This window comes from Oreochromis niloticus, linkage group LG8 (genome assembly GCF_001858045.2).
Source record: "Oreochromis niloticus isolate F11D_XX linkage group LG8, O_niloticus_UMD_NMBU, whole genome shotgun sequence".
In the NCBI taxonomy this organism is placed as follows: Eukaryota; Metazoa; Chordata; class Actinopteri; order Cichliformes; family Cichlidae; genus Oreochromis; species Oreochromis niloticus.
In genome coordinates, this window is record NC_031973.2 from 18888862 (window position 1) to 18901443 (window position 12582).

General features: G+C 40.8%; 1 protein-coding gene across 10 annotated transcripts in view; it reads left to right on the top strand.

Moving 5' to 3' along the window:
• The window catches only part of LOC100697039 (myosin phosphatase Rho interacting protein), a 52853-nt gene that overhangs the window by 18179 nt on the left and 22092 nt on the right, over positions 1–12582 (top strand). For 6 of the 10 annotated variants that reach the window (XR_003221304.1, XR_003221305.1, XM_005448260.4 and 3 more), the window contains exons 4-7: positions 5620–5771; positions 7434–7518; positions 11288–11341; positions 12245–12470. Coding sequence is in view for 7 of the 10 variants with exons in the window: in XM_005448260.4 (XP_005448317.2) it covers positions 5620–5771; positions 7434–7518; positions 11288–11341; positions 12245–12470 (517 nt within the window). In the remaining 3 variants the exon portion in view is untranslated. The remainder of the gene's footprint in view (positions 1–5619; positions 5772–7433; positions 7519–11287; positions 11342–12244; positions 12471–12582) is intronic. The other 4 variants (XR_003221306.1, XM_025909633.1, XM_025909636.1 and 1 more) reach the window with 1 other exon arrangement.

Sequence of the window (12582 nt, forward strand, 5' to 3'; positions counted from 1 at the left end):
GGAGTACAGACCTATGTGGGAGGGCATTACAGAGGGGGCTCTTACTGTGCCTGCTGAAAGCAGTCTTGATACTGAGGTAAAATTACATAACCAAGACGCTGTTGGACTTGATGATTGTAGTGTTGCCTGTGACACATCTCTCAACTCTATTTTGTAGCCTGATTACAATGTATATCTGTTGTTGTATGATGATTATGTGCATGGGAAGGAGGTGGTTTGATGGTCCTCTGCAGCACCACTAAAGGTGACTCCCATCCATATGGCACCTGAGGATATTTCCCTGCAGCTGGTTGTTGGCTCGATTACTGGTATCAAAAAATGTGTGTTTGCCCCTGTTGTTCTCGGTTGCTATGGAAAAATTTATCGCATAATTGCCGTTATTTGTAGCGAGCAGAGGATGGACCCTGAAGAGACCTGATTTCAAGCTTTTGCACACGAGTCAGGATGAAGCGGTGCCAGTTCATCGGCTTTTCTTTTGGCTCCAGTGTCTGAAATGATCAAACTAGAATAGCTTTGGATGCAGAATAAAGAAGCCTGCTGGTACATGTCTAAAGACGAGTAATGTAACTCAAGAAGTGAAGTCATAGCATTTGAATTTGTCACCACACAGGATGGCAGACAGAGTGGCACCTAGTAACCAATAACAGATGTTTCTAATTAACGGACAGGTGTTCGTAGCTAACCTTGGCAGCATATTTAGTTGCAATTATGCTGATTGTGAGAACTTGACTGAATGTATTGGAAAATGTATTGCAACTTGTGACTCACACAGTATAATGCAGTTTAATTTACCTCACAATCTTCGTGAGTCATTTTCAAACGGTCTCTAGCTTTCCACAAACAGAAACGAGTCAATCGAACCCAAAAATGTTGATGGCAGAGGAAGAGAATTTGCTTTGCAATGAAAAAAAGAAAGCGGACCATCAGCGAGCTGCCAAAAGAAGCAAATATTTCTCCCACTGTGTCATAAGGGAGAATGGGCTGTTTTGCTTAGCTGCAGAATTGCAGTGAGCGAAGGAAGCCGAGGCACAAAGATATGTATGGAACTCACTGATTACCATTATATAAACAGATGTGGTTTCTAATGAACACCACCATATTGCCACACAGCATCTGAGCAGAATAGTGCATCCTGGCTGCGATATTGTCAGTGGTTTTAATCATTAGCACCCCCTGTTCTCTCTGACTGTACAACTTAAAATAGTTGCTGTTGTCTTTAATTGTTTTCCCTCCATAACCTCACTTTCTGTTTTTGACTGTGTAAGCACTTTCACACTGAGTGAAGTTATCTACAGTTACCTGGATGGTGTACTAGTATTGCTCACAAAGTCAGTTGTGGCAATCTGCACATACCCCACACTCCCAAATTAACTGGGCACAAAGGGAGGACCACCAACCAATTTTCAGCTATTAGTAGGAGGATGTGTCATTGGCACTTTTGTCAGTGCCAGCTAACAGATGATTATTTTTAGGTATTGATTGTGTTGTAGGATTATTTAGTGCTCATACATATAACGGTAGAAGAAGTTTCATATTATCTTTGCTTGGAGGCTTGGCAAGTTGCAAATGTTCACACAAATGGTGCAGTCAGTTCCAATAAGTGGACAACTTGCCATGTTTGAAGTTCACATCCTGCATAAATAGGCTTAAATGTTAGAGTTATCAGAACAAATTCACACAGCCCCTCCAGCCACTAGCAGCTGAACACATGAACAGTGTTTGTTCAGTTTTCTTCTTGTTCCAACTTTTTTGAGGAATTTCAAGATTTCAGTAGACCATTGCTTTAAAGTGCTAAAACGCTTTCATAACCTGGCCAACAAACATGTTAGCCTTTTGACCATTAGTGATTATCCAATAGGCACAAACCCAGCCTCAGTGTGCTAGCTTGTGAGCTAGTGCTAGTCCAAAGCCTGCATAAATAGGAAGGTTGCATAAGGAATTACATCCTGTGTAAAGTCATCTGGCTGTGGTGACCCCTTGGGATATGAGGGAGCAGCTGAAAACATGTATGTAAAATGTATATCAGCTTACAGTTAAATCTTGTAGGTATTTCTTTTCCTCTTTTTTGTGTGCTACATCAGAAAGCTTGAAATGGTATTGTCTGATGTTATAGTTGTAATTTTTTTTTGCCCCCATGATATCGTCAATGGTATTGAGTATTTTCCTGGGTATCTGTATTGAGTTTGAAATTCTAGTATCCTGACAACCCTAACACATGCACATATTATATTACATGAAAGGGTACTACCTGGAGTATCCAAAGTAAGAAAATGTTTGTCTCTTCCTTTTGCATGGCATGAGCAGTTTAAGAAATGCGGCTGTTTTCATAACCTGTTCATTTTAAAAATTGAGCCCAACCTGAATTGCCTGTGAGTAAAACAAAATCCTAAAATTTGAAAAATTAACTGAATTAAATGAATCATACATTTTCCAGTACAGTAGCCTTGCATGTATCTAATCCCACAGTTTACAGTGTTTATAAATGATGCGACTGCATAGTTTTCCTGTAAAGGTTGTTATGACAATTTTACCTGCAGCTGCTGATTCAGTATTCACATGCTAGACTGGAGAAATCGGATCTCTCCCTGATTTGTCCCTTCCTTTGGGACTCTGCTCAATGACTCCCATGGAGTATTTCCACTATTGTTTGAGAAACCTCAGAGACAAGAATAAGTTTATGCTGGCTTCATAATTTTCATGCTGTGACCACAAAAGGAGATTTGTTTGGGCCTCTTGTCTCCCGGTCATTTCCTTGTTGAGGGTTAACGGGAGGAGTGGCTCTGTGGACTGTTGCGACTGACAATCCTACATTATGTGAACTGGTGCTGATTCACAAAGGATTCATTGTGAAGAGCGGTGGCCCTGGGAGAGTGGAATGGGTCTAGGTTAGGTGACAGAGAGGTGTGGGTTCAGGGGCCTGGGGCTAGAGGCTAGAGGCACTATGGCTGGCCCAAAGTGGGGGCGTGTATGGTGCCCAGCTGACACGGTGCTGGAGCTGGGAGGGGGCACACGTGTGAGAGGAGCCCCGTGCTGGTCGCCACACAGCTCCAGCAAACATTTACTGTACTCCCACTGCGCTGCCTCCTACTACAGTCAAAGCACTGAAATCCCTCTCAGAGGTGAGCTGCTCTATGAAAATAGGTTCCTAATCGAAGCTGCTGTCAGTCTGATTTATTTTCTGTGTTCATGAGAATCCAATGCAGCGCTTATTAAACCAGGGCCTTAAGCTGCTTGTACAACTGTTCCCAGAATCAGACATTTTTTGCCGTTTATCCTCTTCTGACTCCAGCTCAAGGACAAGCCCACATGTGTGGTGTACTCTAGATTTGTTTACACAGACAGATGGCCGAGCAGTCCAAAGTCAAAGTCCACAAAAGCCCTTTTTATTTTTTTTTCCTGCTGCACTGCTGTTCTGCTTGACCACTAGCTCAAGACCTTAATCTCCCTCCTCTCACCCTCTACTGGTCCTCCTCTCTGTCTTTCTAAATCTTCAATCTCTCTGTGAGGGTGAGACCGGGGCTTTCAGGTCAAGCTGACTCCAGTCTCTCTAGCTGGCCAGTATGGACGAGGACTCAGTCCTTGCCCAGCTGTCCCAAGGGCTGTTTACATGGCTCTGTGTCAAGTCCGGCTGTTGCCCTGGCCTCTCACCTTAGTGTCAAAAGCCCTTCGGTTACAGGCCATTTTAAAGTTGTTGAACCAAAACAATGGCCAACTGAGTCATCGCCTTTTTTTTATTGCATGCATATTTGACTGCAAGTGAAGAGCCATAATGCCATAATACTACACCACATAGATGTTAGTCATGTTAGACTAACCTACTGTCCTCCTGCTCCTAGTTTGCAGTGCCAAAATTTTGACTGTTACGAAATAGAAAGTGGTAAAATAGATGAGTAAAAACCGACACTTAATAGCAACAAAGTAAACGGGGCCTCTCATCTTCCCTCAGGGTGGCATTACCACAACTGTGGATTTCTCTGTCCATATTAGAGGCCATAAATGGGCCTCAATTGCTCTCTTACTGATAGGTTACAGTTAAGCTGCACTATTTGGGTCCTTGAGTCAGATCTATTGGATCACTACGCGACCTTTTAATTTTCTTTCCATTTCCAGCTCTCTCGTAATGAATGCAGATTTGCTGAAGGCTGTAATTTATCATCTTTAGTCTGCTACGTTAAAGCTTGTTGATCCCTGCATGTGGGGTTGTTTTAGTGAAGGTAGAGCAGTTGATAGAGTTTTAGTGTAAACTTTGTCAGTTTGCTGTATTTTGTTTTGCTAGAATGCTGTTGTTTTATTGTATTATAAATCCCTTCACATTAGTATGCTTTGTCTTTTTTTTTTTTTTTTTTTTTTTTTTTTTTTAAATAAGGGATTAAAGAGAATTTTTGCATTTGTTGTTCAGTTGACTTGAAATTAAAATCTTGGGGCTCCACCAAGACCATTTAAGCTCAATAAATGTATGATATTTCTAAAGCCAGCGAGCAAAACTATTTAATAATCGTGATCTCAGTTTTTTCCAGAAAAGAAAATCGTAGATATTTTTGTCCTAAGCTAGTAGAACAGATTAGATATGCAGTGCTCACTTACTTGATTGAACAAATTTAAATCCCTCAGTCAACATAGGATTATTCTGGCTTTTTTTTTTTTCTTTCTTTTTTTCAGGGCTCGTGGAAGTCATTTGGAGGTCAGACTGAATTAAAGTCAGGTGTCAGAGCTTTGTAATATTTCTGGTTGCTTTTGTGCAGTTGTTTGCTTTCTTTACTGTCTTCATAAGAAAGCAATTGCACAAGTCTTTTTACTCCTTGGTCCTCCTAGAAAGCCATGATTTTACAACACTGTAGATGAGTAATGCAGTGCCATTGACTGGTATAACTAGATTATATGATCTTAGTCTGTATTCATTGTAAATAAGCCGTGGTGCATTTAAAAAGCTGTTGTGTACTTACACAAACTTCCATTGAAACCCTAAGTCATTGTACACAAAGTGGTATGATTCAGAAAGTCCTGTGGTCATGGTATTTATTGCTGACAGATGGCATCCTTGTCAGTCTACATAGCTGTGTTTGCACATCGCGGCTAGGCATCAGACAGCGAACCACGTAATGAACCTATGAACTTGTACTGTAACAGGCATTTCTTTCACAGGGCAGTCAGTTGAGTTCATTTGGGAAATTTGTCATTCATTTTTATCTTATTTTTGGGTACATGTGCTTATTTAACTTATCCTACAAATAAAATTGCACCTTCACTAAAAATGTAATACAGGCTTGATTATTGACTTCATAACCGTTTCATGCTGATAACATCAAAGCTGCAAAGAACAGCAGCTTTTCCTCCTCAAAGATCATATTTTTCCTAGAGCAGTGCTGCATATGTAAGGCAATTATGGAATTAACGCAGTTTAAATGCTTCGACGCATATCTCAAATCACAAAATACTGAAAGTGAGCCGTGACAAGAACATTTGCGTTTGCACAGACTGTTATATCAGTGTGCGGCATGCCAAGCTTGGCATGAAATTTCATGCTGGGGCGGATTGTGTGAGAAGGCAGACCATGTGGAGGGATTTGCGAGCACGTCTGTTAACTTTCCCACTTACCGCTTTCTCCCTGTGCCTCTTCAGCCCAGCACGCTTCCCCAGGGTACAATCAATATGAACCAGTGTTCTGACGTCATCGACGGCGAGTCCAGGACAGGTCAAAAGAACTCGCTGTGCATCCTGACCCCTGAGAAGGAGTACTTCATACGGGCCGAGTGTAAAGAAATCATCAATGGGTAAGACGTAAAAACCTGCTATCATAGTACTCATAATCATCCACTATATTAGGATTTACAAATGCACATTCTGCCATTATTTGGATACATATATAGAAAGAAATGACTTCAGGTGGGCAGTGTGGTTTATGCTGCTCTGTCTTCTGGGTTGCATGGACAGTGGTGACAGAAATGAAGTGGTATGGCTGTGTGTAGCTGCTGTGGCAGCCAAACTGCTCTGCCCCCTGCTGTCTCCTTTGTGCTGTGCTCTTCAGATAGTTGTAATTTACGCTGCAATGACAGTGCACATTCTTGAACTGTTGGCTCTCCCTGCTTTTCTAACCCTCTCCCTGTCTTAACGAAGTCCTCTACAGATGAGAGTAATAAAAAGTGATCTTCATACTTCAGGCTTCATTTGAGCCTGCAGTTTTCTGCACTGCGCTCTCCCCGGCCGGCTGATACACATTATAGATATTCTTAGGGAACTGTGACTCACAGCACCCACTCTTCATCATGCTACCTGCTCGATCACTATTCACCTCCCACTCTCCTACCATCATCATCTGGCATGCATGTGTTTGTTCTAGGCCATCGCAGAACCATATTAGCTTTCCCAAGTTTGTCATTTCCTGACAGTGGAATTTATTTTTCACTATGTTACTCTCCTCTAAGATGTCTTTTGACTTTTATTAGAGTTTGAACACAGTGCCATGTGTTGGTGTTCTGTCCTAAAAATGTTGATCACTAGATTTGCTAACCCTGTCCGTGTCAGCACTTCATTCAGATGATGTAAGCATCTAGATTGTCTGTTACCGGTGTAAATATTTGTGGTGGTAAAGCACCGTGGTTTACCAAATCCAACAAAATGCATTATCCCCATCTTTTTAACTAAAGCACAACTTCAAAAGAATGAATATGCAAACAGAAATTAAGATCTGTTATGTTCTATGATTTTTGTTCTCTACCATTTTCTTATTTTCTGTCATAAATATGCTCTTAGTTTTTGGTGGCTGCTCAGATTAAACATGGACACAGAATCCCAAAATGAAGTAAGCATATGTACGTGTCATCCCAAAAGCTCAGACTTCAGATACTCCTAAATGCTTTGACACAGCCAGGGTTTCTTTCTACTTTTACCTGTATTTACTGTCAGAGAGTAGATCTTGCTAATGTGGTCATCTCGGACACAGCTCAGGCTATGAGCTCAGACGCCCCACTCACCTGCTGTGTAAACCTTCTGTTTGTGAGAGGCAGCCAAACTGAACAAAGTAGTTCCAAAGAGAGGCAGGCCTTAAAGGGAAGCAGCTTGTTTCAGGCAGAGGATGAAATAAGAGGCTGTACAAATGCTCAGTATGATGCATATTAGAATCTAATGAGATGTATTTTGAACTGTGAATTTGTAAAAGCTACTTTACTAGAGTCCAAGACTACAAACATGGAGCTGGAATAGGCCACCTTTTAAGAAATGAAACAGAGCTGACTTTGCTGCCTTAGCCTTTAGTTTAGTGTTGCAAATGTGTTATTAACGTATCACTTTGTAACTATATGCCCGGGCATGCTTCGTAGTTTATTCTTTGCTGCAGAAAACTTTGTCCCTTTGCATGCTTAATGGATTCATTTACAGAGTTTATGCAGTCAGAATTTAAGAGTAGAAGAACACTTACACTGTTTCATTATTTGCAGGTGGCAGGAGGCTCTGACTGTGTACCCCAGGACAAACAAACAGAACCAGAAGAAAAAACGCAAGGTTGATCCACCCACTCACCAGGTAATGAACTTATTCTTTCTTTGCCCAGTGAACAACAGGCAAATTTAAATTGTTATATTATATGTCATGAAGTGGATTGTTTTCTTTTCTTTTTTTTCAGTTTAATATCGGTGGTTTCTTGCTGCATTATTTAAAAAAAATCAAAAGCTTGGTACTTGCGTATATAAATGTCAAAGAACGTTTATGTTATACTCTTTCAACGTGTTTTGTATGAGGGAGAAATATGTTTAATAACTCATAATGAAGCATCTTTATGTTTCTGTGCTTATGACAGCTCTGACAACAGGATTTATATGCTTGAGTTCATGTGGCTGTCCACAGCCCCAGTCAACCCCACATTCATGAATGGGCTTTCTCTTAGATGTCTGGGGGGAAATATGAACTCACATATGAGCTGATTAATTAAAACTCAGAGGTGGTTTTTGACTGTAACGCAATGATTATGACACAGTTTTACCCAAATATGTACAGTAATAGGATTAAATGATGACTGGATCACAGGCTGTAGTCCGAAGGTTTGTCTGTGTCGACATAGAGCTGCAGCTTGACCCTTATGTTTTAGATATTGTGAACATTATAAATTATCCACATGTGGCAATTTCTTCATTCCTTGTCAACAACAAAGAGAACATATATTTAAGGATGACCTCTGCCATGGAAATATGCAGAACGGATGCCTCTCATTCCTCTCCAACTACAACAGCTTTTTTCCCCCCTTTGAGAGGGAGACAGATGTAGTTTTTCTGCCAGTGACATCCTCAACAGTTTAAACCGCCTATATTTACATTCCTGTGTCACATGATATGTCAGTTTCGACAATAGACAACACGCCTCATACTTGTCTAATTTAACTCCAGCTATCAGTGAAGCACACATCGTGTTACATATTGTTTCTTGGGTGTTGTAAATCGCATGTGGTACTGTTTTCCACAAGTAATACATGCTTTATGCTTCCAGCAGTGCATAATTGCATAGATATGGAACAGTATCACAAGGTTGGCAGGCAGCAAACATTAGTCAGCTATCAAAATATTCCTGAACAAACAGTGAAGGGAAATGTTGACAACTGCATGTGTGCTGTAACAACATTCAGCAGCAACTTTGATCCTCTTGCACATGAATTTGCTGGTGCGCTCAGTTTCATTGTCATGTCCAGCAGCTGCAGTCACACCTGTCAGGCTTTTTCAGTCCGTGTGGCGATTAAGCATTTGGTGCTTATCAAAGCATTCTCATTCAGGACTTATCGAGGATTTAAATCCTTAAATATTTGTGGTGACCCAATAAAAGTTTTGTCATTTCACACTGAGCTCCTGAACTCTTAACAAGATGCATGTTTAAGTCTGTGAGCCGGAAAAGGTGCACTTTGGGTTTTGAACTCCTGCAGTCCTGCCTATTAAACGATCTTTGCAGAGTACATTTAATGGGCTAAAAAGGGTCAAGGTAAGTAATGTGTCTTTCAAGCCCGTCTTGCAACACCTTTCAGAACCACAATGGGAACAAAAAGCAGTTTTTGCGTCAGAGCAAGTTTTGTATTCCCTGGCAGGTAGAAATAAAAGAATAATGGTCCAAAGTGATGATGAAATATAAGAATATGATATAATAAAATTGCACAGACCACCCACCATGGCATACCAGTTTGTCCCCCCCCTACCTCCTGTGTGAGGCCAGGCCAAGTTTGTGGTGCATACAAACAAACGTACAAACTGAACTTCATTGTCTGGTTCCTCTAATGACGGCGCCCCGAATCAGACTGTGACCTTGCTTGGCTTATGCAGACTGGCTCATTTACAGAGAGAGCGGCGACACAGACATGACCTTGACTGTGTCGCGCTGTGACCACCATCAGTTACGTCTGTTTTCATAGTTCTTGTTTCTTTTCTTTGCTGCGTACAGTAACTGTACGTGGAGGTAACCAAACCTGAAGCTCCTCTTCTCTTCTGTTCACATATAATTTCCTCTGAAAGGTTATTCTTGGATTGCTATTCATTTTTGTTCTTTACTTGTTCATTTTGTTGGTAAAATCCACAATTAATTGGTTATTTAATAGTATGGTACCTATAGACTTAAACACTATAGGGAGGCATGGAAGTCAGGCCTACAGCTCTAAAGCTACATTGTAAACACTTCACTGGCAAATGTGATCAAATTTATATTGTGCCAATGTGCCAAATAATTGGGCTACAGCAGTTCTAGTGACTCAATGGTGAAATGCATGTCAGCCTATAAAACATTCAAGGAAGAATAAGAAATATGGAGAATGCCAGAGTTCCAATTTTTAAAAATGAACCGTTACTGTCGCCTAAAGCAGACCCTCAGTTATCATGCCATATCCTGATCAGCAGTTGTATTCTATTGTGAATCACGAAGAACTTCGTGTTTTATATTTGTATTAAATATATGTGGGAAAATGAATAAAACCAATAAATATAATTAAATAAAGTAAATTGGGGGATTAATGCAAAGGTAAATAAAGAAGAAAAGGCAAGAAAAGTAAATTCATGTAATATTTTAAAGCCAGTCACTCCTACAGCTATTTATAATAGTTCTGGTGTGTTTAATGGTATGTGACCACCCACTGAGCTAATGTGGTGGGGAGGTATGTATCTGTCCATCCCTCCAGTTTCCAGGAATCACTCCTCCTTGACTATTGGTCACTTTTTAGCGAAACAAAATTCATTTGTCTTTACGTGTGACTGTTGTGAACTGCAGTACAGCAAAACGGACTTACCACTCTCTTTCTGTACTTCACACATTACAATAAACTGTGAATTGTGATGGATCCAATGAGCTACTAAGTGACTGATCTGGTTAGTTCATCCAGCCAAAGGACTGATGAGCTCTCACCATCCATTCACAGGACTCTCTACTCCTACAATGTTGGTCAGAATTTAATTGGTCTGAATCCAAGGTCTTATTGCTCAAGGTCATATTTGTTGTTTTAATTAGATTTTAATTCAATAACAATACAGGGGATGTTTTGTACAGTAATTTCGATGGACTAATCAGCTTCTACATCATTGATTTAGTCCATTTTTATTTTTATTTTTGGCAGTTTGCCGTTAACAAAGAGCAGTTTGCTTCATGGTCACTTCACAAGCACAATGCACATGTTTATGGTTTTAAATAGCCGTGATAACCCTTTAAGATAGCACAAACATCTGCAGTCATATTTCATTGGGTCCAAACATAGCTGATGTGTGCCTGTGGGCTTCACTTTTAAATACCGCTGTAGTGGTCAAGGCCACCGCATAATTAGGCTTGGTAATATGTGAGGATGGTCACGCTTTCGCTGCTTGTTTGCTGGCAGGTTCTATCAGTATCTCTTAGGTTATTCGAGTGGATAAATACCCAGCGTTGTGTCGAGGCTTGAATTTTCCACACCTCACTGTGTCAGCTCCCTACTTCCACCTGAAAGCTCCCCTCCCACTTGTGCATATTTTACTGGAGACATACCTGTGCACAGTCGTATTTGTCTTGTGGGTAGCGCCCTTTAAGTACATTGAGTACAAAAAAAAAAATTGATGTCATGTGACGCGTGTGTGTCACTGTAACTGAAAGTAGTCTGCATTTTTAGTTCTTCTCCCGTAAAGCCCTTGACATCTCGTAGTCATGTTTTGTTTTTTTCTTCTTTTTTTTTTTGTTTCTTTTTTGTTTTTTGACTTTAAATAGAAGTCGCAATAAAAAGAGCGGTCCATGAAAATGTTATGTATTGATCATAATGAGCACTAAATAGCAAGCATTAACATCAAGGGCTTTCTGTGATTGGCAGGGTGGAGTAACTCCAAGACAGTGTTTTTCAACTGAGGACATGAATGGGCACCCAGTGAGTTCAGCTTGGCCAAACTTCTTATCCTGCTTCACCTTCAAAAAAACCCCCTAAATTTTAAAACTCTCGTCCCTCTGTCCCTCTAAATTAATTTCAGCATATTTTCAATCACTCCAGGTGAAGTGTGAATGAAACGGACATGCTTTTAGCCTACCTTTGCGATGCCTAAAGAGCAGTTCTTTGCACAGCATCAGCATGTTTGTGGTGATTTGAATAGGCTGGATGAAAGTGGGCTGTTTCAGGGTCGCTTTCTTTAAAAATCTTCCTCTTTCTTGTTATCTCAGTGATTTTGTGCATCTTCTGATCACTGAAGGGATTTTTCTGATTTGGTGAAATCAGATCTTTGAACAGCTTTGATTTTGTTTGCATTTGTTAATCAAATCAAGACGTTCTCGGGCACTTTTAGCCAAGGAAATCTGTTCCGACATCATCCACCTCTGCACACTGTCCTTTTGGGGCGTTTTAGTTTGCTCTCGCTATTCCTTATAAGTACGCGTGTGTCTGTCTAGTTGTCAGTCCCTTTCTCCCTTTTACTGTGCCACCTTCACTCTTCCAGTAATTTACTAGAAATAAAAAAATTTTATTGCCTAAATGTTTGATTCATATAAAAAAACCAAAGCAAAACATCTTAAAGAGGACAATGATTTATCTCTACAAATGCTTACTAATGTGATCAGAACATGATTGGACCCCACTCCAGCTGAGAGTGGGAGTACAATAATCAGGATTTGAGTAACATACATATTCCAATATTTGATTTCTCATTACATTTACATTGTAAATGTTCTTTAATCTCTTTCCTCCTCATATTCCTTTTTTCTGTAGTCTCTCTGTGACCTTACCTGCCAATATATCCTTTCCTCTCCCCACCCACTCCTTCCAACCCCAACCATTACCCAGGAGCCTGGCCCGGCTAAGGTAACAGTGACCAGCAGCAGCAGCGGGGGCAGCATCCCATGCCTGCCCAGCAGTATCGCCAGCGCCGAGCGGGTGCCGATGACCCGCGCCACTCTGTGGCAGGAAGAGCCCCGCTGGAGCAGGGCCACCATCCCCTGCAGCCGCAGTGCCTCCTGTCTCAGCCAGCTGGGCCACAGTCAGCCAGACTCCAGTATCACTACTCAAGATGGTGAGAACTTTAAAAAAAAAAAAACTCTATGAAACTCACAGCAACTGTATTTACAAGGATGTTGCAAGCAATTTACTAAACTCGTAGGGAAAAAAAATAACGCCAGTATATT